The following is a 27,766-nucleotide window of genomic DNA, read 5'->3' as shown; positions in this document are numbered from 1 at the left end:
CCCCATGTCGTTCCAAACCCGTAAAAGCTTTGTTCGTCTTCGGAACACAATTTAAGATATTTGGGATGAGAACCAGGAGGCTTGTGACTGTCCCATTGACCAAGTAAATGACACTGTCAAGGCCCAGAGAAGCATGAAAGGCATGGTCATAATAGTCCATCTGCCATCAGTGGTTCAACTGTACCCACATCAGTGGTTTGTTTTCTTGTTGTCTAATCTTGTTTTCTGTACCGTTCTCAGGTTTTGTGTGAGCTCATCAATACTCTGTGTAAGCACAAGCCTGTGAAGAAGATCCAGAGCTCCAGCATGGCCTTCAAACAGATGGAGCAGATCTCACAGTTCCTCAACGCTGCGGAGCAATACGGCGTCGTCAAAACCGACATGTTTCAGACCGTAGATCTGTGGGAGGGTGAGTTCAACAAAAGAAATATATGTTTGTGATAAACATTCATATCCCATATCAAAATTGAGCATTTAATATATGTTTAAAATTTTCAGTTTACATTATTAACTTAACATTATCAGCTAACTTTAAATAAGTTTGTTAAATAAAGTTGAATAATTTTTAATGTATGGCATGAGACAAAGCTAAACTAAACTAGAACTAGGCGATCATTTATGCAGTAATCATTTGTGTAATTAAATCTGAAATGCTTTTATTTATTTTTTTTAAATATCACCTCTGTTATGGGGAAAAGCATCCTTTTTGTTGCATAATATTTCTTAGTACAAAGTAGTTAGGTCTAGTAGGTCTAGTTATTAACCAATTTTGCATTAACCTTCAACCCAGTAATATCTATGGTAGGGATGTGTGTATCGTTCATGAAGTATCGATATATCAATACTGATGCGAGTATCAAAAATATCGATACTCAAATAAAAAATATCAATACTAAGGTGTGTTTTATTTACCAGTGATTTTTGTTTATTTGACAAAAAATTAATACATACAATATGCATTGAATAACCTATGTTAGCAAATAATTGTGTAGGATAGAACTATTTTCCTGCTCATCTGAACATATGCATATGTTGCAAGACAGAACCAGTCAATCAATGATAATATAAATCATACAGTCAGAATAAAAAGGTTGTATTTTATGCATGCAACAGTCTGTCACTGGCAGTCCCTTATGAAAATGAACCATGGTTTTACTAAAGTGACCTAGTTCAACTATAGTATTTGTATTTCCATGGTTACCAGTACAGTAAATATATTTTAACTATGTGTAAACAAAAATATGACCTAATGAGTTGCAATTAAGGCGTATTGAATATTAAAATGCATTTCAAATATAAAGTGAAGTGGGTATCATACCCATTTTAGTAATTTAACGATAAATTTCATAATTTTAAAGTTCAGTTTAGAAGTATCATATCTGTAACGATATCGACGATACTGGCCTTTAAAAGTATCGTTATAGTATCGAAAACAAAATCATTTGTATCAACCCATCCCTAATCTACGGTGGCCAAGAGAGCTCAATGTGCTGCAAATTAAAAAACAAATGCAAAAAGAAAAAAAACACCTGCAAATTAAGAAAACATCTTCATCTGTCTGACAGCACGTGTGCTGCAAATACTCACAACACAACCAAAAACAGAAATGCACTGCAAATTGCCTACTCACAACACGAACAAATACGAACGAGCTGCAAATATGCACAGACTACATCGGAAATGTTTAAGGGAACCGCAACAAGCGACGAACCTAGCTGGGATGTGCTTTTAAATGTCTACTCTGAAAGGTGACCTTTTTGTTTATTTTAACATCCTGATCATATAATGCCTTAACTTTTTTTTTTGGGGGGGGGGGGGGGGGGTATTATTAGCCTAAATAAGCTGATGAAATACTGCACAATTACCGCAAGTGTGAAATGCAAGCTGGATACTTTTAACTTAAAAAAATAATCATGGCTTTACTATTAAAATAAAGAAATATCTAGCCTATATATTATATATACATTTAATTATTTTATAAAAAAATAAATACAAATAAAAAATAGTTACTGTAGTTAAACCATGCCACACTAACCTAGTTTAACCATAGTATTTGTACGACTGTGGTTATACAAATGGTGATCAATATAGGGTTACTAATTTTACTATAATAAAATCATGGTTAATTTTCGTAAGCATTGTTGGGGTCTGTGCTACTTGTAGCTCGTTTTGTGTGTGTGTGTGTTATGAGTATTTGCTGTGTTTTTCTGTTTTTGGTTGTGTTGTGAGTATTTGCAGCACGTGTTGTCAAACTGATAAAGATGTTTTCTTAATTTGCTGATGCTTTTTCTATTTGCAGTGCATAACTATCACCCATCCTTCCTTTCTCTAACCTGCTTGTCTCTTTTCTTTTCCCAAGATGTAGAGTTTTTTTCTTTATTGGAGAAATGTGTCTCTGCATCAGTGTCTCAGTATGATGCAGAGACACATTTTAAACTAATTTTTGGGTGAACTATTCCTTTAATAAGTTAGATTTTTTAAAGCTACTTACCTTTACTTACCTTTTTTAAATTGCTTTTACTTTTGTAATAGGGTTAAAATAATAATGCTTTAGATTTAGAATCAGTAACAATAACCATTAGTTAAAAAAAAGACTATTAGTAAAAACATTATATGATAAATTCAATAATAACCTTTGAAATGAAATGACCCTGACAACAACCCAGTTATATAACAGTTTAAATAAGAGTTGAAATTTTTAACACTCTAAATGGTTCCATAAAGAACCTTTAACATCTGAAGAACCTTTCTGTTCCACAAAAGCTTCTTTTTGACTGAATGGTTCTTCTGTGGCATCGCTGTGAAGAACCTTTTAAGCACCTTTACTTTTAAGAGAGTATCTTCTGACAATGGTTCCTGATAAACAAGCATTCAACATCTAATTGATTCAGTTAGAACAAATGCAGGAATCCTAGATCCCAAAATGCAAGAAAATTGAAAGTTAAGATGTCTGTGCATCTTTATAGCTTGTTTGTGTAAAGGAGCTGTGCTTTAATCCTGCTGCTGCTGTGCTGTCAGGAAAGGACTTGGCCGCGGTGCAGAGGACACTCATGGCTCTGGGCAGCATCGCTGTTACAAAAGATGACGGCTGCTTCCGTGGAGAGCCCAACTGGTTCTTCAAGTGAGTACCAACGATCACACAGACACAGCACTGCACACGTGACACGGGTCATAGATCAAATCAATATTTATTACTGTTGAGATGTTAAATATCTGCCCTCTGTCTGCTTGCAGGAAAGCTCAGGAGAACCGGAGAGATTTCTCTGATGACCAGTTGAAAGAAGGGAAGAACGTCATCGGTCTGCAGATGGGATCCAATAGAGGGGCGTCCCAGTCTGGCATGACAGGCTACGGCAGACCTCGACAGATCATGAACCCATGAGCCAATCACTCGCCACGTGCTTCCCCACCGGATCCCAAATGACCAGAACCACAGTGTAATAAATATATAGAAAGAAGAACTCCACTCAGGACTAAAACAAGTTTCCACACCCGGTGTCAGTCCCTACATTGTAAAAAAATTTTCGTAAAATTTACAGTAAAAAACTAGTAATTTCTTTAACTGATATAATCTTAATATACCAACCTATTAAAGTACTGAAATCTGTTTTGTTCCTTTGAAATACACTGATATCCACCAAATGCAGGTGATGATGAGAAAGTCACATGACGAGCCAAAGCCCATCACAAGCAACTTTTAAACAATAGATTATACAGAAGGTGCACAGTGTCATTCACACAAGCACTAAACACCATCATGGTGAGACTCATTAAACTGAAATATGCTATAAACATTCATTTAACAACATTAGATGTAACATACAACCCTAATAAACATAACTGATAAGAAAAAACTAAGAAGAAACAGTTATTTCAAAGAAAAAACGTCAAATTCAAACAGAATTTGAAATGGAATGCAGGGAATTCTGGGAACGTCAGTTTACGGTTTTTCCCTGTAAATTTTACAGGAACTCTCCGTTAACCATGTAACAGGTTTTTACCGTAGCATTTTCACAGTTTTTTACCGTTAAAATCACGATCATTTTTTACAGTGTACTTGTGAAACATGTTTGGTCTAATTAAAACGTTCTTTGTTGAAGAGTAGAATTGTGTTTCATCTGAGTGCAGCATGACTGCAAATCAACATCACATCAAAACGATCCCCATTTACTTCTGTAACACACATTCCTGCTCTTATTGTAGAGCATGTTAATGCAAAAAAAAAAAAAAAATGGCTTTAAAATGTAACAACTTGCTCTAGTTAAGAAACTTCTTGTCTTTTAGAGAGAATTCTCTGATCAAGCTTCTATTTATAGAAAGACTTCTTAGCAACCAATCAATTCCTCATAGTCCGCTTCAGTCACCTCATTACAGAAATGAATTGGCATGCTATAAACATTGTGTTGATTTTATACTGTAACCCACGCATAGATCACAGAGATAGTTAAACAGATTCCCTTTTTGTTTTTATTCAAACCACATCTGAGTTCTTGTTCACAAGAATACCACACTTCAGTAAAAAAAACAAAGAAAAGAAAAAAAGGCTAGATTCAGTGAAACGTCTGCAGGGAAGCAGACCTCCAGTTTAAACAATCTCTTTCTGTCTTTCAAGATTCAAGTGTCAGAGGTATTTATACTCAGAAAAGACCTAATAGTGATGCATTCAATGCATCATGATCAAGAAAAAAGTCATTATATTAAACTTCATAAAATATCATTCATTCAGCCAATCACATCACACGTTCTCTCTCAATCACCCAAACAATATATGCACTGAGTGTTTCAAATACTGCACTCAAAATCAGGCACTCTTATCAGGTAACACTCTCATGAACACATCAGCAAATAAATCAAAGAAAAGTAAATAAGGCAACTCAAAATAGAGCATTTGCTCACATACTCAAACAAAATCGAAGCGCAACCTGAAATTTCAAAAAAAGAATTGGAGACAAAGAGAGAGCCGGTTTTCCCTGAGTGCTACGTGTTCTCATCAGCAGCAATGAGCGGGACTTTAGACTCATTGTCCATCTCGGGCTGGATTTCCACCACCTGACTGTCCTCTAGGCGCGTGGATCCAGCCTGAAAGCCTCTGTGGCGTCCTGTCCGGCTCATACTGCACCCGCGCCAGTCCCAGTGAGTGAGGGTCACCTCCAGAGTGTAATAGAGCGACCAGAAGAGAGCGAAGCAGCCCAGCAGCAGGAGAGACTGCAGACCACAAAACAACACCGTCACCATCTTTCACTGGGTACTCGCTTCACTCAACAGTTTACATTATATGCTGATTCGCTCTTCAAGAAACTTTTATTACTATTATCATCAATGTTCAAAACAGTTGAGTACATTTGTTTGGTAACACTTCATAATAACGGCACTCTATGAATCATTAGGTAAGCATGAGTAAATAGTCAGTTCATCCTTTATAAAGCATTGCCCCAACATTAATAGGCATTAGTCAGCAGTTTATAAATGCCTTGATCTTGATTTATAAGCATATCTATTACAAAGGAGATCTAAAGTCTCAGTTATCTTCCAAACAAAAACTAATTGAACAACAAAGTGATACAGAACACAGAAATATTTCTTTCAAGACGCAAAAATTAAACTGTACACTTAAAAATAAAACCTCCTGTGTAAATGCTTTAAAGGCATAAACAGTCCTCCCTTTAGATGAGCTCACAAACAGATGACTGACAACTACTACCTGTTTTATACGTACCTGACCTAATCATGAATTACAGCAGGAATAAAGCATTTATTAACACACTGTGCAACTATTTTGTGTAAATAATAAGATTTATAAATGTACATTTAAATAGTTTATTAATCCCTTACACTTTTTAAATGATCGTATGAACCACTGACAACTGCTAAATAACTGGTTTGTATATAACGTAATAATTTAGAAATGATAAATTGATCGTTAATAAAGTATGAAAATACAATTATTAAACATTATAGATATGCTCAAGAACAAAACATGCATTGCTGTATTTATAAACTCCTTACTTAATGTTGGGACAATGCTTTATAAAGAATGAATTGACTATTTTCTCATGCTTAACTAATGATTCATAGAGTGCAGTTATTATAAAGTGTTACCCATTTTTTTCAGGACTCTTTGATGAATAGAAGGATCAGCATTTATCTGAACTTAAAAGCTTTTTTAACATTATGCACTACACCATTCAAAAGCTTGGAGTCAGTCTAATTTTTTTTTTTTTTTCTGGGTTATAGAAATGAACACTTACTTATCCTTGTTGCTATAAATTGGTCAAAAATGTTGATAAAGACATTTATAATGTCACAAAAGATTTCTATTTCAGATAAATGCTGTTCTTCTGAGCTTTCTATTCATCAAAGAAACCTGAAACAAAATCTATTCAGCTGTTTTCAACATAATAATAAATGTATTTTGAGCATCAAATCAGAATGATTTCTGAAGGATCGTGTGACTGGAGTAACGATGCTAAAAATTCAGCTTTGAAATCACAGGAATAAATTACATTTTAAAATATATTCAAATGGAAAACTGTTTTTTTAAACAGTAAAAATATTTCAGAATTGTACTGTTTTTGCTGTATTTTGGATCAAATAAATGCACGCTTGGTGAACAGAAGAGAATTCTTTAAAAGCTTTTGACTGCTAGTGTATGTGTAATAGTACAGTGCAGTAGTTCCACACGTGACAGTGTTTTCAGGAGGACACACCTTCAGGCTGCTCGAGGTGAACGGGCTCACGATTTCAGGAGGAACGTCGATACCAGGAGGGCAGGGAAGAGCAAAACTGCTGTTCAGATACTGTCCACCCATGGCGTCTTCTACAACCCTGTCAATTCAAACAAACACACGCGCACATATATTAAAACTCAACTGGCAAACAGATTCAGTGGCAGGACTGAAGGATCATTTATATCACACATATTCACTATTAACTTTTGCCTCAATAAACTCCTAATTTACGTCTTATTAATAGTCAGTAAGGTAGTTGTTCAGTTTAGATATGGGGTGGATTAAGGATCCAAAATATGCTCATGCAGAATAAGGCACTAATATGTGCTTTATAAGTACTAATAAACAGTAAACATCCTAGTAATATGCATGCTAATAAGCAGGGGTGTGGACTCGAGACTTGACTCGGACTCGAGTCCCAAATTTGATGACTTGCGACTTGACTCGACATAATTAAAGAAGACTTGAGACTCGACTTAGACTTTAACAGCAATGACTCGAGACTTGACTTGGACTTGAGCCCTGTGACTCGGAAAGACTTTATGATCCGCGTCCTGCCATGACCCTCGCAGCTCTACCAACTCCATGTGTTTTCATTTTCATTTTTATTGGTAAACACCCCTCCAAGACCCTTTTTTTTTTTTGTCAGATCTCCACTGTTTTTGTTCAATCAGTTGAATATTTTAATTGCATGTGCATTTTATTTTATTTAAACCTCCATTAAGTTTAAAGTTAATCCATAATCAAGATTTAAATCTGAGTTTAAAGTTATGGTGCAAATATTACTTAAATCCAGGATCAAAATGATGGGTAAAAATGTAAACCTGCTTATTTTTAAAGGTTTAATGTTTGGTGCAAAATAATTATTAGATAAACCTTGATTTAAGCTAGATTTAAAATTAATCATTGCAAAATATTTAGCTATTATTTGAAGGGGGAAAAAAGCAGCAATTGGCCTAATGATCATTTAAAATATAATTTGAATAAGTGTTTCTTTCACAAAATGATTTGTGAATTGTAGTCTATATATAATTATCCCGAAAGAAATAAAAGTGAAATGAGTGCCTGGTGAAGAGGGAGAAAAATGGAGTATATGTATAATTGAATTCACGTGTTGTAAATCAGTCTGTATAGCACATAGCCCCTAAATTTAGTGATCAACTACGCATATTATAAACTTAACATTTAACGTACAACATTTTGTCTTTGTTACTCTTAGTAATAAAGAATGGTAGCATTTTTGAATGACTGCATGTCTTCAAGAGTTTCCTCTCACATGTAAAGTATGTAGCAGTTATTTCTTCTAGTTCTTTCAAAGCCGTTCTTTCTGCATTTCTTCTCCCATGTTTTTAAATCTGTTTCATTGAGGTTCCTAATAATGGCTCACAGGCTTAAATATAACACCTAGAAGCATATATTCTTCTTATGCACACATGCAAAGTATTGCAGCTGTTATTTCTATGAAATTATGTTGCCTTTGCTATTCTGTTACTAATAAAATAGTTTTTTTCACTGCTTGTCCTATTTTGGCACAATCCCTAAATTGAACTTGAGTAGTTTTACTAAGGGCACCCATCTCACATGAAATTAAACTACGTAAAACATATTCTACCCGACTTCCTGATATGAATTACTATAAATTTGATATGGTAATTAATACTGAGACACTAATTTGAGCAAAGAGCACTAATGACTTGTTTAAGACTTGAAGCTAAAAGTTGAGGACGTGCAACTCGACTTGGACTTGCCTATTTTGACTCGGGACTTGACTCGAGAATTGAATGCAAAGACTCGAGACTTACTTGAGACTTGGTCCCACCTCTGCTAATAAGCAACTAGTTAATAGTGAGAATTGAAGTGTTACTGATTATACCGCTAAAGCTCAAGAATATATTTAACAGACCAGTCAGAGCATGTCTTTCTTCAACATCTAAAACATCCTCAAGTAAATGCAATGAGTATCAGTCCTCCATGGCTCACCTCCGCCTCTCTTTCACCTGCTGATGAGACAGAGACGAGCCGTACAGAGTGAGTTTCCAGTGCTTCAGGACGCCCAAGGACAGAGTCGACTCTTCTGAAAGACAGAAACACAGAAGACGTGTTATTGGTCGCAGTGCGTTTGTTTCTTTGTTTTTATTGCCATACCAGCATCTGTGCTATTTTCACTGAATAGCAGTGCTACAGAAGAGAAATGAACTTGCAGACTTGACTCAGCTATAGATACATACATGATTCTGTTTTGTTTCTAATTGTTTAAGCAACTTAATAAATTATATATGGCTTATAAACATTATGTACTTTTTTCAAAGATAGTCGTGTTATTTTATTGCTTTGAAGAACCATGGATTAGTAATATTTTGTGCCTCGATGTGCCCTCTTGTGGCCTCAGGAGAGAAGACAAAAGCTTTTTTTTCCCCCAACTGAAATTATGCCATTCAATTTTGAATATTGATCATATTTTTGTACAAAATTTGAATTTAGTTTTTCAGCCATTTTGACAGCCCTAATGCTAAGAAACTAAGAAAAACTAAGTGCATTTTAAAATGAGTTGAGTAGTGATGTGTAGACTGTGTTGTCTTACTATGATCGGTGATCTCTAGACTGTACTGTCCCTCGGCTCTTTCTCCCCAGCATCGCACAGTGGAAAACGTCCAGTCTGTGAATCCAGTCGTATCTCTACTCAAACAACAAAACAGGCGTTAAAAGCGGTCTCACGGGTTCAGAAGGCATGTGTGTGGAGTGAATCAGAAGTGTGGGGACACTCACACATCCAGCGATCTCCGGGCCCCGATCAGAGAGCTCATTCCACTGGGACAGATGAGCCGGATCTCCACATTCCCGCGCCGCGGATGAGCCATAGTCACAGTAACAGACACGTGCTCCAGCGTCTGCATGCCCGACTGCCTCAGATCAGACAGAGAGACTATGAACCAAAGAGATTCAAATGAAAGAGAACGGTTAATATTCTTTCAGCTTTACTTTGCATAAAGCAAACTCAATTTAAACATGCAACAGCAAAGTCTGAACTGATTTTCATTTCACCACTGATCTGAAGCAATTACAAAGAGAGCAGAAACAAATCCAATGCTGCATTCACACATGGCACTGCGGTCCACATTAACATCTGAATAGCAGTTAACCTACATGCAAAGTCTAGCATTAAACTGCTTAAACAATCAGGTCTTAGTCAAACATGAAACTTGCACCAAGCCAGACAAATGTTAAACAGAGTGAGCAATTCAGTCCAATTCATTTGTGCTTCTTTACAAAAGACTATAAAGAAGTGGTGATTGTTGAATGGTGATTTAACGCTATGTTGTCACCTAGTTGGTGAGATGCAATGCTATGAAGTAAATAAACAATGTCCCCGTCTTTCACTCTCACAATGAGCTTATCACACTCGTTTGCTACATTAGTAGGGCCCTATGATTCCCGCGATGCAGAAAACGCGGACGGAATCGTGGAATCCAGTCATAAAAACAGAATTTACTGTACAACACGGATTTTCACGGAATTTGTCATTTTTGATGAATGAATAAAAAACAGGTCAGTACACTTAAATCAAATCACGATATATAAACTAGTGTCTGTGAATATTAAACTGCAAAGAACTATTTTAAATATGAATCCTCATGTTCGGCATGTTCATTTGATTACCATAAAATACACAACACAGAATTTGTGTGTGGGGGGGGGGGTTGTTTTTATGAATTCAATTAATTAAACATGATTTTTGATTATTAAAATTGAATTCAACCATTAAAATGGAATCCAGAAAATACACACCAACAATATCGGTCAAAATATCAATAGCAGATATTTTTGTACTCCCTAATATCGGTATCGGCCCACCAAACCCATATCGGTCAGGCTCTATAAAAGACTACATCGCAAAAGGTCGTGTTGATTTAATAGTTCAGGATAGAGTATATTTCCTAAATAGAAAGAAAGGGGAAAAAAAATGTCATACTTTATCTGTCCAATTCTCGCTATTAACAAACCATTAACTCATAATTTGCTGCTTGTTAATAGTTAGTAAGGTAGTTAAGTTTAGGTATTGGGTAGGATTATGTAGAATATAATCATGCAGAATATGTGCTTTATAAGTACTAATAAACAGCCAATGTGTTAATAATGGCATGTTAATAAGCAACTAGTTAACAGTGAGAATTGGTCCCTATACTGAAGTGTTACATGAAAAACAAAAACAAAAAAATTCTTGCAGTGTTTTCTTGTGTCAAAGAGATTTCAATGATCAAGTTTGTAATAATTCTCAATGGCCCCTTCCTGCTAACTATTATACTTCATGGCAGTTATTAAAAGTTTAGTAACTCGGAAATCACTTTTATTTCTATATAGAGCTGTGGCAACAATGTCAATATGAAAGCTTGATATGTTCCTGCTGACAGTTACGCTGCTGCTACACTCACAATAATGCTTTAACATAACACAACTGCAGTAAGAGCATGACTTAAGGACTGCTGAAAGACAAGAGAGCAGTTTCCAAGCCCTTTCTGAATTCTTACATTAGGCTACACTAACTCCATGGCATTTCCTCAGAAAGGTTTGCTAATACAAGCTCAAGCTCTCTAACCATATAGGGAAATAACCTTCTCTGGCAGTGAAAGAGTGATCGGTTCATCGTGGTACACAATTACAGAAAGGTATAAACAATAAAAAAATACTGAAGCTTCATTATGTGTCAGATACAAACACTGCGCACAACTCCTTAAAGTCATCGACTGACAAAGGCATCACTTCTCTGATCACGCAATAGCAAATAACAACGATCCAATCAATTAACCATGGACAAAACCCAGCCCGTCCTACATCTGTCCCATTCACAAAGCAGCTTCTCTCAGACATCAAGTCACAAGAGGGAAGAAGAGACGATCACAGCTTCTCTTTCATGCCGATATTAATGCTTCTGAAAGCAAGTGATTGCATATAAACCTACTTATGAATGCAACTGAATGCTTCCAGAGGGGACATTTCATTTCTGTTACACGATTAAAACTATTTTTCCCCCAATATCCAAAAGAACTTGATCGGTTGAGATGCCATATTGACTTTAACACGGATGAAAATGAGGCTGTGAGGGACAGACTTGCAGTCTTTATAATGGCACTCATTGTATTGAGGTCCGAGATCTTGTGATTTTCACAAATCACAACGTTCAAAACTGTTTAACAGAGTTTTTGTCTACTTAATTTATATTTTTGGAAAGACATTGCGTCAGCTGAATAATCAATATATTGTTAAACAACAGTATGATCCATTTAAAGCACTGTACTTCAGTCCCTCACAGCCTCGTTAATGTCATAATGGCATAAATGTCAGAAATTTAATTTGGAGGTACTCTGACAAACATCTATGAGAAATCTGTGTTTCATTACTGCCTTCTCGCTTTCACTGGGTTTGTTTGTACATATAAGTTCAATTTTAAGTTCATCATTTATAGCTGTTTTATTTAGATTTTTTCTAATTTGTCAATATGTATGAGTTTGGAAATACAATGAATACTCCACAAATATATATATTCTGAGAAAAATTTAGATTGTAAGGATAAAAAAAACAAAACAAGTATTATTTTCTAAATGTATGATTTAATATCATCTGTAAATGTAAATCTGATCTAAATTTGCCACATTACATAAAAAGTGCTGGTGAACCTCTAATTTGTCACTTTAATAATGAATAAAACTATAAGAAAAGCCGTAAGTTTGCGCACAAACATCAGCAAATCAATTTAGTGCCTGAGTGTAAACATGAATATGAAAAACATAAATAATGACTGCAGGTCTGCTTGATCAGCTGTGCACATGTTGCTCTGTTTTATGATGCTCAGTTGCAAACCTCACTTCTAAATATGTATTAGTGGACACATATTTTCCATGACCAACTGCTGCCTAAACTCTGTGAGAAGACTCGGTTCACAAGACAAACCGTTCTTCTGAGAGAGAACACTGTCAAAGAGAGCAAGAAATGCACCAGTTCTGACTGAAGACAGAGACAAAGAAAACAGAGAAAGATGTGATCTCGATGGAGAAGGGAAGCAACATTTCACTTTCACTGTATACTTGAACACATAAACACAGACAAACATTTCCAAAAAAGGGCAGGCAACTGCTGTGTGGCACAGATCCATTAGCAGAGCACACAGCTGTCATAACAGCTTTTTTATGGTTTGTTCAGAAATACATATTAGATCAGAAAACAGTAAATCATTTAGTCTGGGAACCAGTTCTCACTATTAACTAAGTGTTTTACACTACTAATTTGCTGCTTATTAATAGTCAGTAAGGTAGTTGTTCAGTTTTAGGTATGGGGATCTAGAATCTGCTCATGCTGAATAAGGCATTAATATGTGCTTTATAAGCACTCATAAACAGCCAATATGTTAGTAATATGCATGCTAATAAGCAACTAGTTAATAGTGAGAATTGGTCCTTAAAGAGTCATACTGTATATAAATCTCTTACCATTCCAGGTGTGAGTGAGAGTTTTGGGAAAGGCTGGGATGTCCTCATTGGCCTTCAAGACTGGGCTCTGGTAGGACACCAAAAAGGGGACGGACTCCCAGACCTGCCAGACATATAGATATAGACTCTGAGCTGCTTTATGAAGCCTGTGTTTCTCTGAAAGCAGCACTGCTGTGATAGATCTACCTTGGCAGCGTTAACGAGCCTCCAGGCGTTTAGCAAGCCAAAGCCGTACTTGTGATTGTGGTGGAAACCAGCTCCATTGATTCCCCAGTCAGCCTGAGCATCAGTGTCATGCTGAAGACATAAAGACACCTCAGCATTAAACTATTAGCATTATTAAAACCTTAACAATACAATTAACATCAGTAGTGCAAATAACAACAACAACAACAACAATGATCTTACTGCTCACATCTTCAATAACTGCTCGAGAGCTTTGAGTTTAAACCGAACGAGACACACTGAATGTCTTGTTAAAATCTGTCATTTTAAATAAAAATTATATATTATTTATAATAATATTTTTAATGTTTTGCAATTGCTAAAAAATGCTAAATAAAAACAATAGTTATTCATAATTACTCATTCTATCCCAAGAAAACAAACAAACAAATATATATATATATATATATATATATATATATATATATATATATATATATATATATAACAGAGGCATCCATATCATGAGCATTGGTGATACTGGCCTTTATTCATAGTTCTTAGTAAAAAGATGCCATTAACCTCTTAAGAGTCACTGGCCCACCGGTAGGCCCAATGGTGCTCTTTTTACTCTAGCACATATTTTAGTAATTATCATAAATTATACACAATATATCATTTGGAAGCTTAAAACCTCAGAATTCATCCTGTGAAACCCATTTTTAAATCGGACATTGCCTTATCATGGAAATTGTACTTTAATATCTTTTAGCAGTCTCCTCCCCTTAGTGGGTGGAGTCAGGTGTCATATTACAAAATGTATTACGGTCTTCTAGGGGCTGTTTACACCTGGTCACTTCATGCGTTTGTCTGATGGGAAAGCTATCTGATCGTGAAAAGACCAGGTGTAAATGCCCTCCGAAACGCATTCGAGACGGATATAAATCTGATCGCTCAACCCACTTCAGGAGGGGGTCTGGGCCGCATTCCAGACGAAACTGGACAAGTGTAACTGCATCTGGTTGTTGAAACCACATATGTAAATTTTACTCCTCCCAAAATATTAAAACAATAAACGTGTGAGAGCGTGTTATAGGCTATATGGCATTATAGTCAGATATGACTGTGCTAATGCAACAAGCATCACTGTGCACGAGCAGCAGAGCATCTCTTCAGCAAGCCGACACACAAACTGCCACGGATGAAACTGAAAGGAAGACGCAGACGCTCAACACACAATCATCTTCATTAAAAGTAGAAAGACTACTGCGGTCTTTGATCTTGAAATGAGCTGATAATTAATAAAATGCAGCGCTTATCATTTGATTTCGATGACGTGAACTCTGTTAAATTTAAATATATCGCAGGAATTGAAGAACGGATTCAAGAACGACAACACACTTATGTGGCCAAGTGTAAATGGAAACGTTTTAACAAATCAGATAGATATCCGATCAGCGAAAACGCATGAAATGACCAGGTGTAAACAGGCCCTTGGAATCAAAACTTTTTATAATCTTGACAAAAATGCATATTGTCGGAAAGGTCTGAGTCTCAAGATTCCATATTTGGTGGTGATTTTTTGATAGAAGTAATATTGACAGAAATTTCGACATTTGTGACAGAAAATGCATTAAAAAAAATCAATGGGGTTTGGATGGAACCCGGTGGCTGTTTGTGGTATAACACCCTAAATAAAATCTCACAGGAACCTCAATGTTTTTAATATCAACTTCAAATTTGGAACATAACTTATTTAGACAAAAGGTTTTAATTTTAGAGCAATTTTGGATTAAGAAATATGTTGTAAAATATTTATTTTATATAAAATACAAAATATTGGTACAGTGCATTTACTTTACAGTAAATTTAAACTTCTATAACTTTGATACTTTAATATTTTGAAATGATTCCACTTCTGCAGTAATCTGCAGATTGTCTTCTTAAAAAAAAAAAAACCTTAGGTCTGTATGCCAAAGAGTTCATTAATTATAACAATATTTACAATATAATAACATTATAATTATAACGTCTATGTTCAAAAATGGGGGGTACACTTAAATATTTCAAATACTGTCAATGCAAAAATGAATTTAGGTCTACATATAACATTACATTGTGATTAATTGACAGGTGAGATTAAATGCGATTATTTTTTCTTTTTTTAAATCAGTTGACAGCCATGATATAGATATATATATATATATATATTACATTTTTTTTAAATCAAAATCTTTTAGTGTCTTATATAGTATGCCCTGTGAAATGTTGAACATTTTGTAAGTCTACATCATGTTTAGGTGGAAAAACTAGAGGTCGACCGATAGCTAGGTTTCACCACACTGGCTGATACAGATTAATCAACCGATAGCTTTTAAATGCATACGGAAAGAGAAAGCGTGATCTATATTACAGCTCTCCATATGAAGCACACAGACTTGATTAGAGCCATAGAAAGACAAACAATCTTCCAGCCCAGGGTGAGGTCTTTATGTACATTAACAACGATCTGGGACTAATGTAATGTAATTTAATGTAAAACTGTGTGAGTGGCAGCTGAATGAACATATCAGTTTGCTTTCTCGCAGCACTAAATATGCAACTTCCCTGGCTAACAAGTGCATTAACATGAGCAGATGGATATAAACTAATGCAAATAGATGGTAACAATCGTTTGGTTGCATTGTTTTAACCGCTTGAGTTGCTGCTAATGTGCGTGTCCTTTCAGCCTTGATAAACATACTGCTGTCCTTTCTCCACTAATGCAGCATCTAGTCAACCAATTAATTACTAAGTAATGATATGAAAACATGCACTAGAGTATACTGTGTGCACACCGCTTCGTTGTTGATGTTTTACATCCCCATCTGAAGTGTCCTGCTCTGTGCAGCATGCAATATCACAAGTCTAAACAAACAGCACGTGCTGTCAGTGACTCTCGTGCTGTATAATGACAGCAGACCCTTCTCAGCCGCTCCAGCAACCGGAAAATATATCGGATTGGATTTTTGCCAATAGTTCCGGCAATCAACTATAGATGCCGATAAATGGGCAAAACCGATACATAGGTCTAAAACTGCTAAGAAGTTATGCATTCATTGAATAAATTACATGATTACTAGAATTTTTAGCATGTTAGTAAACACTGTTGAAGTTGCAATATTATAGGGCTGCACGATAAATCATCATGTGCATCTTGTCAGTAAAGCTGGTTCTGTGATCAGTAGTAAATCTCCATCACGTGCTTTCAGATGGAGCAGCATTTACTACACAGAGCCGTAGTTCCCTGACAAGCTACACAACAAAATCTCAATTATACATCAATATTATGTAATCGTGCTGTTATAATGAAAGTTAGTGTCAGTGAACTATGGCTGTGTACTAGGGCTGTCAAAATGGATAAAAAACTAAATTTGAATTTTGTACAATATTCAAATTATATTCGAATTTGAAAGGCATAATTTCAGTTAAGGGGGGACTTTTGTCTTCTCTCCTGAGGCCACAAGAAGGCGCATCGAGCAAAATATTACTAATGCACGTTTCTTCAAAGCATTAAAATAACACAATCTTTGAAATAAGTGCATAATGTTTAAAATAATGTTTATAAACCATATATAATTAATAAAGTTGCTTAAACAAAACAGCATCACAAAGAAAGCCAATCACCAAGAGTACTTTCTTCATTTAAACACATGAGATGCAGTGGGATGGGAAAACTGCCATAAAGTCTGGAGACATGTTTTTAAAAGTTGACCTTACATTAATTTTAGATGGTTTTCTAAACATGCGGCTCTCTTGTGTGAGACACGAGTGCAACGCTGATAGATGTCCCTCTAGAAAATGCTATAAATATGAGTTCAGTGTGAACAGTTCTGATGTAAACAGCATCTTCTCTGCATCGATGTTCTCTTTTACTGCAATATATTGAATGAAGAACGCAGCAGCACCGTATCCAGTGTCTTCAGCTGGATTAGCTGTGAAAAACATTCAAATGAAACAACACCTACATCTTCATCACATCTCGTGTGCCACTGATAACGCTGCCTGACGCACTCCTAAAATTAGAATGAAACGTTTTTGCAAATTTTTATTTCAAATAAAATAAAATCTAAGCAGTGATAAAGGCTATGTCCATTTGCAGGTCATTATTATATACTTTATTACAATGAAAATTATAATAATTAAAGTAAGATCTCAGATAAATCATATATTGTCATAATCGTGTGTTTATTAGTCATGCTGAATCAATGAAAGCAGTTCAATCTTCTGTTTATTCAGATACAGCTGTAGGGATTTTTGCGCGAGAGCGCCTTCGGATGGAGATTTACTACTGATCACAGAACCGTGCTTCATTTATAATGCAGCCCTATAATATTACATATGGACAGTTTATTAAAAGTGAATTCATCACATAAAAAAAAAGAGTGATGCTTTACCCGTGTTGCTGTGTAGGTGATGATGTGCTGGACGTCCCGCCAGCTCAGACAGGGCCGCACCTGCAGCATGAGCGCCACCATCCCTGCAGCCAGAGGAGCAGCCGCAGAAGTGCCTGTGTGTCCATCTGTACAGCCGGTGCCGCTCTGCAGCGACCAGTCAGACGTCACCTGACACAAACACATCACAAGACATCTAGATCCTCCGGGGAAAACTTTCTCTGGTGATGCATGCAGGACTTCTCCAATCATTTAGTGCTCTTAAACTCCACCCCTGAAAGCTCACGCTCATCTGCATACACTTTTGCATTGGATCTCAACATCCAATCAAAAACCAGAGCATTTAATGGAAGCTGCAGTGATGCAATGACTTTACCAATTGCTGATTGGGTCTTTTATTCAGAAGGCGGGCTTATTCTGCCATATTGCATGTTGCAATATGAGTGAACCGTCTTGGTTTGTTTTGAACTAGGGGTATGTGATATATATCGTCTGCGATAACATCGTAATTGTTGTTTTAATGATGTGCGATTTGACATTATCGAGTATAATTGCAAAAATCATTCAAAACACCCCTACAGAGCGCACGCATACATTACATGAAGAAGTCTAGACTAGTGAGCATTTACAGAGTGCTCTTTCACTGCATGATTCAGTCTATTACAATACATTTATAATTATCACAAATTCAAGACATGGGGACAGAAAATGCATACATACATGTCATTTCATAGTTGATATATTTCACACGAAGAATGCCGGGGTTTTTTCTCCAAAAATTACCATGATTACAAAAGTGATACTGATTTTTTTTTTTACAACAGTTCAATAAACAAGAAGTTAAGCCAGAAGCCCGTAGTGTGTGGTGTGTCTCAATACTTCACACTATGTATTTCTGTAAAGTCAGGTATGCATCCTTTACTCGTAGATTTATCTTTGAGAATTGGATGTTTTGTATTGATATGATTTGATCTCTCTGAATTGCTGTGGAATTGGCATAACACATACAGTATTTACCTGACTGATAATAAATTGTTACATTTGACCTTATTCTGTTTTACTCTGTAATTATTGACTCTAGTAGATTACGTTGCATCCTTGTTAGAGACATGAGTATAGCGACATGAATATGGTCTAATTATTGCCATCGATAAAAATCACAGAAAATAAAGATATAATTTTTTGTAATTATCGCACACCCCTGGTCTGAACTAGGTTTTAAACGGCTACATTGACCTGAAACACTGGAACTGTTTTTAACTTTAGGTAAAAAGGTTTCTTTGACTAGACATTGTCTTTCACATAATACCTACTTCTAGTGTTATAACCAAGCAGACTTTAACAGGCTACTGATACTCACTATACTGCGCAGCTGTCTGCTGCCACTGCTGAACGTGACGGCCAGCATAGACGCACACTCTTCTGCATAAAACGGCTTTTTGCCATTCTCATCAACCGCACCTGCAATCACACATCAGTCACTGTCTTAAAAAGAGCCTTCGTTTTCTTCAAGCGATAGTTCACCCAAAAATGAACACTTGCTGTTCATTTACTCATCCTCAGTCCGTCTGAAATGTAGGTGACTTCTTCTTAAGTAGAACAGTAAAGACGATCTTTAGCTGAAACTATGCTCCTTGATGATTCATAGAATGCATACATACATTGATAGTCATAAAAAGCTTATCGAGGAACACAAAATTAAAACACGAGGCACCTGATGATATACTGAAGTCTTATGAAGCAAAACAATCGGTCTGTGCAAGAAACTGATCATTATTTACAACATTATAATACTATTCTTTTCTGCAAACTGGTTCTTTCGGACAGTTTGTAGAAAGAGTTTTTTTTTTCCCTCAAAGTGACGGTAGCCATTAACCTGCACTGTATGAATCACCAAGGAGCACGGTTTCAGCTGAAATCTTCTTTACTGATTTACTACAGAACAAAAAGTCACCTCCATCTTGGATGGCCTGAGATGAGTAAATTAACAGCACATTTTCATTTCCGGTTGAACTATCCCTTTAATGCTATAAAACAAATATAGAAACACAGATATTAATACAAATATAATATATTTTAATTCTGGGCTGAAACCTGAATCAGACATGCTCCTGATGGCTTTGATCAGACAAGGTTTTGACACTCATATCATTACCAATGGTGATGGTGTAGATGGAGTTAGCATAGCCGTCGTAGTTGCAGTTGTCTTCAGACTGTCCTCCATTACCACTGGCGACAACGAAGATGCTGCCGAAACCTCTCCTGCCTGCGATGACTCCATGCTGCAGCGCCGCCTGTGGACAAACAACGGAATCAGTGTCAGAATCGGACTACAACATGGATTAATTACTCAAAACCACTGTTTGCTGAACTCCGAGGCTGCAAAAACATAATATTTGTAATGGCAGAAAGAGCATATTGTTTTAAATGTACCTGTTAGATTTTATGTAAGTGTCTTATTGGCGTGTTCAAGCTATGGCCGAAGCACCAGCACTATGTCTTGGTAAAAGTACAGAGAACTAAATACATTGCTGAGGTGCAACCAGTCATCTGTTGAAGGATGCATGTCTTTTGATTCTCATAATTAAACGCATCACTCTGATGAAATGTGAATGAGAAGCTTCAGACAGCCTAACCTTGCCTAAGGGATGCGGTCCATCAATTGTGCGGCCATCGTCATCTGGACCCCAACTACAGGACAAAATATACACGTCATACATTTCAGTCAATTCTAAAAGTATAAATTGGACAAGTTAACATTAGTTAATGGATTATAAGTAGTTCATGCATTATCTGACACAAACTAACAATAAACAATATATAGTTTTACTCCCCTTATTAGTTTTAATCTGCCTACTATCAGCTGAAAAAGATCTTCATGAATGCCACAGTAGGAATTACAGTACTGAGCAACAAAAGAAAATCAATTAAAAATCTGCATGATAAATGTGTTAAAATATCTATTAAATCACAAATTCTTCATTGAGCTTGCACATAAAGCACCTGCAGCTGTAGACGTCATTAACTTGGTAATGCTTATTAAAAGCAACAGCCTCCATGCTGTCTGTGAGGGGTCCGTCCAAAACTCTGATGCCTACAAGCAAACAAATAATGGCCAATGCAGACAGTATTACCAATGAGCCAACACTGTGAATACTGCAATGATTTTAATCTTGTCAATCCACTAGTTTCACAATTTCAACAATATTTGTGCTTTGCAAGTATGAGAGCGCCAAGACAGATGTTTCAATAGCCATTTAAAGTTTACTAGCAAAACTGATTCAAAACTCAAACCCAACAATTAATTCACATAATGCCACTCAAGAAAAAAAAATATTCGTATAAACACGTTAAGTAAACTTTTACTTATTTACTTATTACAAAGTACAGTTACATAAATAACAATGTGATACACTTAAATAAAAGTGATTCAATATTTTTCTTTGAAAAACATGCATTACATATATTATATTATGGCCCGGTTTCACAAAAAGAGGCTTTAAAGGCTTTAGTTAAATTAAGATATTTAAGCAACTTTTACAAAAATGCCTATAAAACATTAAGGTGTGCATCTTGACACAGAACAACGACGCTGACATATTTTAAGATATATCAGAGCAAGATATTTTCAGTTGAGACGGCTCAAACATGCATTTTAGTCTGGGACTAGCTTAAGCCTTGTCTGTGAAGCCGGGGTACATTACTTATTGCATTTAACATTTTGAATTTACTTGCTACAATGGATGTTCATGGATTATGCATTGTAGAATATATGTATTGAATATTGGCTGAATTCAGCAATATATCAATTATTCTTTTAGCTATATCCCTCTACAATGCAAGCAAGTGTAAATTGATGACAATATTTACATTACATTTTTACCTTTAGCAGACAAATGAGGAAAACAAAAGTGATTTAACAAAAAGAAAGCAATTCACCTCAAACATGATTCATTTAGAATGGGATTAATTAGGGCTGAACAACAAATGGTTCATTTACTCATCATGGTCCTTCTTTTAATCATTAATTAAAAGAAGGACTTTTACTGGTTTTGCTTTTGAGAGAAGATATTTGTTGTATCAGTTTTCATAATGTAAAGATTCAGTTTTTAAAAGTGTTTACATACAGCGGGTAAAATACGTATTGAACACGTCACCATTTTTCTCAGTAAATATATTTCTAAAGGTGCTGTTGACTTGATATTTTCACCAGATGTTAAGAACAACCCAAGTAATTCATACATACAAAGAAAACTGAACAAATAAGTTCAGAAATTAAGTTGTGTGTAATACAATGAAATCACACAGGGGAAAAGTACTGAACTCGTGAAGAAAGAGAGGTGCAAAAAGGCATGGAAAGCCAAGACACCCGCTGAAATCTATCAGTAATTAGAAAGCAATCCTACCCCTCGTCAGTGGAAATTAATATCAGCTGCTTCAGTCCCAACACCTACAGTACCAGGATGATGAAGATGAAACAAGGGTGACAATGATCCCAAACACAGCCAAGGAAACTCTCGACTGCTTTCAGAGGAAGAAAATAAAGCTGCTAGAACATCCAGCCAATCACCGGACTTGAATCCAATAGAAAATAAGAACTAAAGGTCAGAGTTCATAGAAGAGACTCACAGATCCTTCAAGATTTGAAGACTAAATCACAGCTGAGCAATGCATGCCACTAGTTTCTCCTCCAGGAGGCAGCTTGAAGCGGTAAGCTTTTCGTACAAAGTATTAAATACATTTCAGTAGTTCAGTACTTTTTCCCTGTGACATTTCATTTTATTACATATAACTTCATTTCTGAATTATTTGAATGTATGGATTACTTGGGTTGTTACCCATATCTGGTGAAAATTTCATGTCAACAGCATCTTTAGAAATACATTTACTGGGAAAAATGTTGACGTGTTCAATACTTATTTCACCCGCTGTATATGATGAATATAATCCATCGTAAAACTTGATGTTGTGAAATAATCCACATGAGTTGACGTTCTCTCGACAATATTAGCTTCACCTACCTGCCACTTTAGCTCCGTATGCGACTCCTACAGCGCAGAAGCTGTTGTTTGAGACGGCGGCGATCTCTCCAGCACAGCGCGTGCCGTGATGGTTATCACTGTGGCCGTCAGGATGAGGCATGGGGTCAGGGTCGTTCGAGTTCAGATCATAACTACCCTCAGGACTCTAGAAAAACACCAATCATGTGATAAACCTCCACCGGTTAAAGGTTCAATGCATGTTGTGCACTGTCAACAACGACTACAGAAAGCCTTTGTTTGTACAAGTAAACACTGCATTTAAATGGATTTCAAATGTGACTTTTTGAACTGTGCACTGTGGTGACAGACTCTTGAAACAGTGTGTATTTTCATGTTTCTTGCACCTGTGAATCTGCATTCTAAGCACCTAACTGAACCGATTTTCACTGCATTTCAAACATTGAGGAATAGAAGCGACATAATTCAGATGCAGCTGATAGAGCGTAGGGTGCTGGAAGTCAGATTGACTTACATAGTTGGGCTGAATATCTGTCAGTGTGTGCTGAACGCCGTCATCCACCACGACCACCGTGATCCCGACGCCGGTGATGTTTCGCTCCCAGACACCGGTCACATTGACATCCATCCCATGATTCACATCGTTGTGCTGTAAATGTGGAGATGTGACATGGCAGAAATCTGACAGCCTTGAACCAACTGTGATGCATTTTTCCTAAGCACCCTAAGACAAATCAGTTAGATTTTTTTCCCCAAATTTAATTAAATTTTTTTTCCAAATTCTGTTTTTTATTTTCAATTTATTATCAAAAACAGTGGTAATCAAATAAAGACATAAAACAATTAAATTGCTAAATTTTTTTATCTTTTAACATGTAAATCAAACAAATGTAAATTAAATAATTATTTTATTATTATTATTATTTATTAAAAAAAACTAACACTAGCTTCTCTATTCTTTTTGTATTCTATTTATTTTCTTTGTATTTATTATAAAATTAACAAAAGCAAAAAAGACCTCTAACACTAGCTTGCTCTATTCTTTTTTATTCTATCCGTTTTCTTTTTATTTATTATATATTTTTTTTAAACCCGCTACATGTACTGCATTAATCTAACTGAGTGTTATAGCTCTGGCATATCATTGCTCTTTTGTTGGTTTTGTTTGCTTCCATTGTCCTCATTTGTAAGTTTCTTTGGATAAAAGCATCTGCTAAATGACTAAATGTAAATGTATTATTATTTTTATACATAGACTTTGATCGCTGTTCATGATTCTAATGATCTGTCATATGATGCTGTGTGCCTTTAAAAAGCTGTATCTCAGTCATCAAGAGCGTAGTGCCTGATTAAGACCTAACTGGTTGAAACGTTGCGCTTTTTTTATTTATTTATTTATTCATTTCAAAAATAAATGTTTTTGAAGCTATAATTTTCAGTGTGTGGACATTATTTACTGTGTATCATTTGCATCTTTTATTTTGTCCTGCACCTGAATCTTTTGGATGTTCACACAGGGTTGCAAAGGGTAGAAAATTCAATACAGTTCTGGAAACTTTCCATAATTTTTTAGAAACTTTTGGAAAGTTTCCGGAAATGTACTGGGACTTTTCTGCCCCTTTGCATTTCTATGATTGAGTGTATATACAGTCCTACTATTCATTTATTTAATCCAAAATTTTAATTATTGAAGTCTGTGATTCTGTCCACATTTTCCACATCAAGGAAATCTATTTACCAGCTTATGCAACACAGTACTCACCAAGTGCCACTGACTGGGATATTTGGGGTCATTGAAGGTCACGCTCCTCTTGGACCGTCTGAGGATGTGTTCCTGTGAGTGCCACAGCACATGAGGGTTTCGATCCAGAGCTGACTCTGTTGAACGCGAGTCCACGTCTGCAGTGTTTTCCAGTGGCTGGCAGAGCAGATAATGTGCCTCCAGCTGCCCGATCTGCCCGTGATTCTCCAGGCCCACCTCCTCTGCCACGCTCTGGGCCAGCCGCTCCAGAGACCGCCCCGCTCTCACCGCATCCAGACGCACCGCCCAGGACCGGCCCGGCCCGCAGGACGAGGACGCTGGAGAGGAGTGGCTGAGCAGCGGTGAAACCGTGAGGAGCAGCAGATGATAGACGCTGAGACACATCTGGGAGGAGGATGCCATGTCAGCCAGGAGAAATCAGCAGAACGCTCTCTCCACATCAGATCTGCTGCAGGGAAACACACCACTGCCAGTCTTAATGCACTCAAATCAATAACTACACTGCTGGCCAAAATTATCTGAACACTAGCATGTTTTCCAGCAGCTAAAAATGGCTTTAAGTCAGTTATTTCTATCTTTTGCTGGAGTGTGTCAGTAGGAAACATTCATTTAGCCATTAATTGTAATAATCCAGTGAGATGTTAGAGATCTGATCTGATCATCATCAGTCTGTCTGGAGTGACATGAAGAAACAGAACAAACTGAGACTCAATCCAGAAGAACTGTGTCTCTGCTTCAAGAAACCTCCTGCAAAGCTACAGAACTGTTAAAAGTTTGTGTAAAAATGCTGTAAAATGAGGATGCTGTCAAAAATAATGTCATAAATAGATTTTCTTGATCAATTAAGTTCTATTAACTAAATGAAATCAACATTCGTCGTGAGCATCCTTTGTGTTTGAGCAGAGTTTCTCAGGAGCTTTGCAGGAGGTTTCTTGAAGCAGAGACAGTTCTTCTGGATTTAGTCTCAGTTTGTTCTGTTTCTTCATGTCACTCCAGACAGACTGATGATGATCAGATCTCAAACATCTCACTTGATTATTACAATTAATGGCTAAATGAATGTTTCCTACTGACTACTACAGCAAAAGATACAAATAACTGACTTAAAACCATTCTTTAGCAGGTGAAAAAAATACAAGTGTTCAGATAATTTTGGCCTCCACTGTATATAATTACATGCATGAAACACAGCATGAAAGAGTATTTTTAAGCCCCTTGATTATCTGCTTTTATTTGAGTATGGATGGATCTAAACTTTGTCCGGCTTCACAAACAACCAGGAAAGCAGATGGAGCCAGACCAGACTAAAGCAGAACCAGCTGACAGGCCTAGACCTGAGAATAACTAAACCTGACCAGCTCTGTTGCTTCTGTGTGCTTTCACATGTATCTGCGCGTAAAGGACTGGTTTAACTCAGACTGCGCGTAAAGGACTGGTTTAACTCAGACTGCGTGTAAATGACTGGTTTAACTCAGACTGCGTGTAAAGGACTGGTTTAACTCAGACTGCGTGTAAATGACTGGTTTAACTCAGACTGCGGGTAAATGACTGGTTTAACTCAGACTGCGCGTAAATGACTGGTTTAACTCAGACTGCGTGTAAAGGACTGGTTTAACTCAGACTGCGCGTAAATGACTGGTTTAACTCAGACTGCGCGTAAATGACTGGTTTAACTCAGACTGCGCGTAAATGACTGGTTTAACTCAGACTGCGTGTAAATGACTGATGACTGGTTTAACTCAGACTGCGTGTAAATGACTGGTTTAACTCAGACTGCGTGTAAATGACTGGTTTAACTCAGACTGCGCGTAAAGGACTGGTTTAACTCAGACTGCGCGTAAAGGACTGGTTTAACTCAGACTGCGCGTAAATGACTGGTTTAACTCAGACTGCGCGTAAAGGACTGGTTTAACTCAGACTGCGTGTAAAGGACTGGTTTAACTCAGACTGCGTGTAAAGGACTGGTTTAACTCAGACTGCGTGTAAATGACTGGTTTAACTCAGACTGCGCGTAAAGGACTGGTTTAACTCAGACTGCGCGTAAAGGACTGGTTTAACTCAGACTGCGTGTAAAGGACTGGTTTAACTCAGACTGCGTGTAAATGACTGGTTTAACTCAGACTGCGCGTAAAGGACTGGTTTAACTCAGACTGCGCGTAAAGGACTGGTTTAACTCAGACTGCGCGTAAAGGACTGGTTTAACTCAGACTGCGCGTAAATGACTGGTTTAACTCAGACTGCGTGTAAATGACTGGTTTAACTCAGACTGCGTGTAAAGGACTGGTTTAACTCAGACTGCGTGTAAAGGACTGGTTTAACTCAGACTGCGTGTAAAGGACTGGTTTAACTCAGACTGCGTGTAAAGGACTGGTTTAACTCAGACTGCGTGTAAAGGACTGGTTTAACTCAGACTGCGTGTAAAGGACTGGTTTAACTCAGACTGCGGGTAAATGACTGGTTTAACTCAGACTGCGCGTAAATGACTGGTTTAACTCAGACTGCGTGTAAATGACTGGTTTAACTCAGACTGCGCGTAAAGGACTGGTTTAACTCAGACTGCGTGTAAAGGACTGGTTTAACTCAGACTGCGTGTAAAGGACTGGTTTAACTCAGACTGCGCGTAAAGGACTGGTTTAACTCAGACTGCGTGTAAATGACTGGTTTAACTCAGACTGCGCGTAAAGGACTGGTTTAACTCAGACTGCGTGTAAATGACTGGTTTAACTCAGACTGCGTGTAAAGGACTGGTTTAACTCAGACTGCGTGTAAATGACTGGTTTAACTCAGACTGCGTGTAAAGGACTGGTTTAACTCAGACTGCGTGTAAGTTAAAGGCAAGACGACTGAACAAATAGAAACCGGAAGACGTCGAAACACAAGCTCTGTTTATTACAATACATTAGGTAGTTGTCTAAACCAAGTGTTAACTAATTAATATACTAAATACATAATAATGAAACGTAATAAAGTATTAATTAAATACACCTGCGCTCAGCACTGAAGACAGTGAACCCTCAAACAGGACAGAAATAAATAATCAAACGTTGAGAGACGCTCATCTTACCTTCTGGTAACGAGGATATATTTCGCTATCGTTAGTTTGTTTTATTTCTGATCTGTTTAGATTATTCTCCATCGAGCAGATCTGCTGACCGAAACATCCGCAATCGTCATCTGTTCGTCACATCCGGATAGT

General features: G+C 36.8%; 2 protein-coding genes across 3 annotated transcripts in view; one reads left to right on the top strand and one right to left on the bottom strand.

Moving 5' to 3' along the window:
• Window positions 1-4,103, top strand: part of LOC306853890 (transgelin-like) — a 9,474-nt gene extending 5,371 nt beyond the window's left edge. The window contains exons 3-5 of the mRNA XM_079391557.1: window positions 241-409; window positions 3,019-3,121; window positions 3,235-4,103. Coding sequence (XP_079247683.1) covers window positions 241-409; window positions 3,019-3,121; window positions 3,235-3,382 — 420 coding nt within the window. The 3' untranslated portion in view covers window positions 3,383-4,103. The remainder of the gene's footprint in view (window positions 1-240; window positions 410-3,018; window positions 3,122-3,234) is intronic.
• Window positions 3,171-27,766, bottom strand: LOC306853889 (proprotein convertase subtilisin/kexin type 7-like). 2 transcript variants are annotated; one of them, XR_013782778.1, is made up of 17 exons: window positions 27,635-27,766; window positions 24,571-25,018; window positions 23,323-23,457; window positions 22,830-22,995; window positions 20,812-20,902; window positions 20,445-20,499; window positions 19,964-20,102; window positions 19,169-19,269; window positions 17,812-17,979; window positions 13,397-13,507; window positions 13,211-13,313; window positions 9,495-9,651; window positions 9,310-9,404; window positions 8,709-8,802; window positions 6,708-6,825; window positions 4,051-5,205; window positions 3,171-3,505 (listed from the first exon to the last, which is right to left on the bottom strand). XR_013782778.1 is itself a non-coding variant. In XM_079391556.1 (16 exons), exons 2-16 carry the CDS (start codon window positions 24,970-24,972, stop codon window positions 4,978-4,980), a joined length of 2,163 nt encoding a protein of 720 aa, XP_079247682.1. In that variant the 5' UTR covers window positions 24,973-25,015; window positions 27,635-27,763; the 3' UTR covers window positions 4,173-4,977. The 2 variants fall into 2 exon arrangements, 1 of the variants encoding a protein (XP_079247682.1); XM_079391556.1 differs by lacking the exon at window positions 3,171-3,505 and having other exon boundaries at window positions 4,173-5,205; window positions 24,571-25,015; window positions 27,635-27,763.

Source organism: Barbus barbus, assembly GCF_936440315.1.
Source record: "Barbus barbus genome assembly, chromosome: 34".
NCBI lineage: Eukaryota > Metazoa > Chordata > Actinopteri > Cypriniformes > Cyprinidae > Barbus > Barbus barbus.
This window is presented reverse-complemented; position numbering and strand designations above follow the sequence as displayed.

Excerpts from the sequence above, each read along its gene's own strand:
- LOC306853889 (XM_079391556.1), bottom strand. The coding sequence starts at position 24,972 with ATGGCATCCTCCTCCCAGATGTGTCTCAGCGTCTATCATCTGCTGCTC. Across the intron at positions 23,458-24,570 it reads ATCCCAGTCAGTGGCACTTG|CACAACGATGTGAATCATGG; the intron begins GTGAGTACTGTG and ends CCACATTTACAG. Across the intron at positions 17,980-19,168 it reads GCAGACAGCTGCGCAGTATA|GTGACGTCTGACTGGTCGCT; the intron begins GTGAGTATCAGT and ends TGTTTGTGTCAG.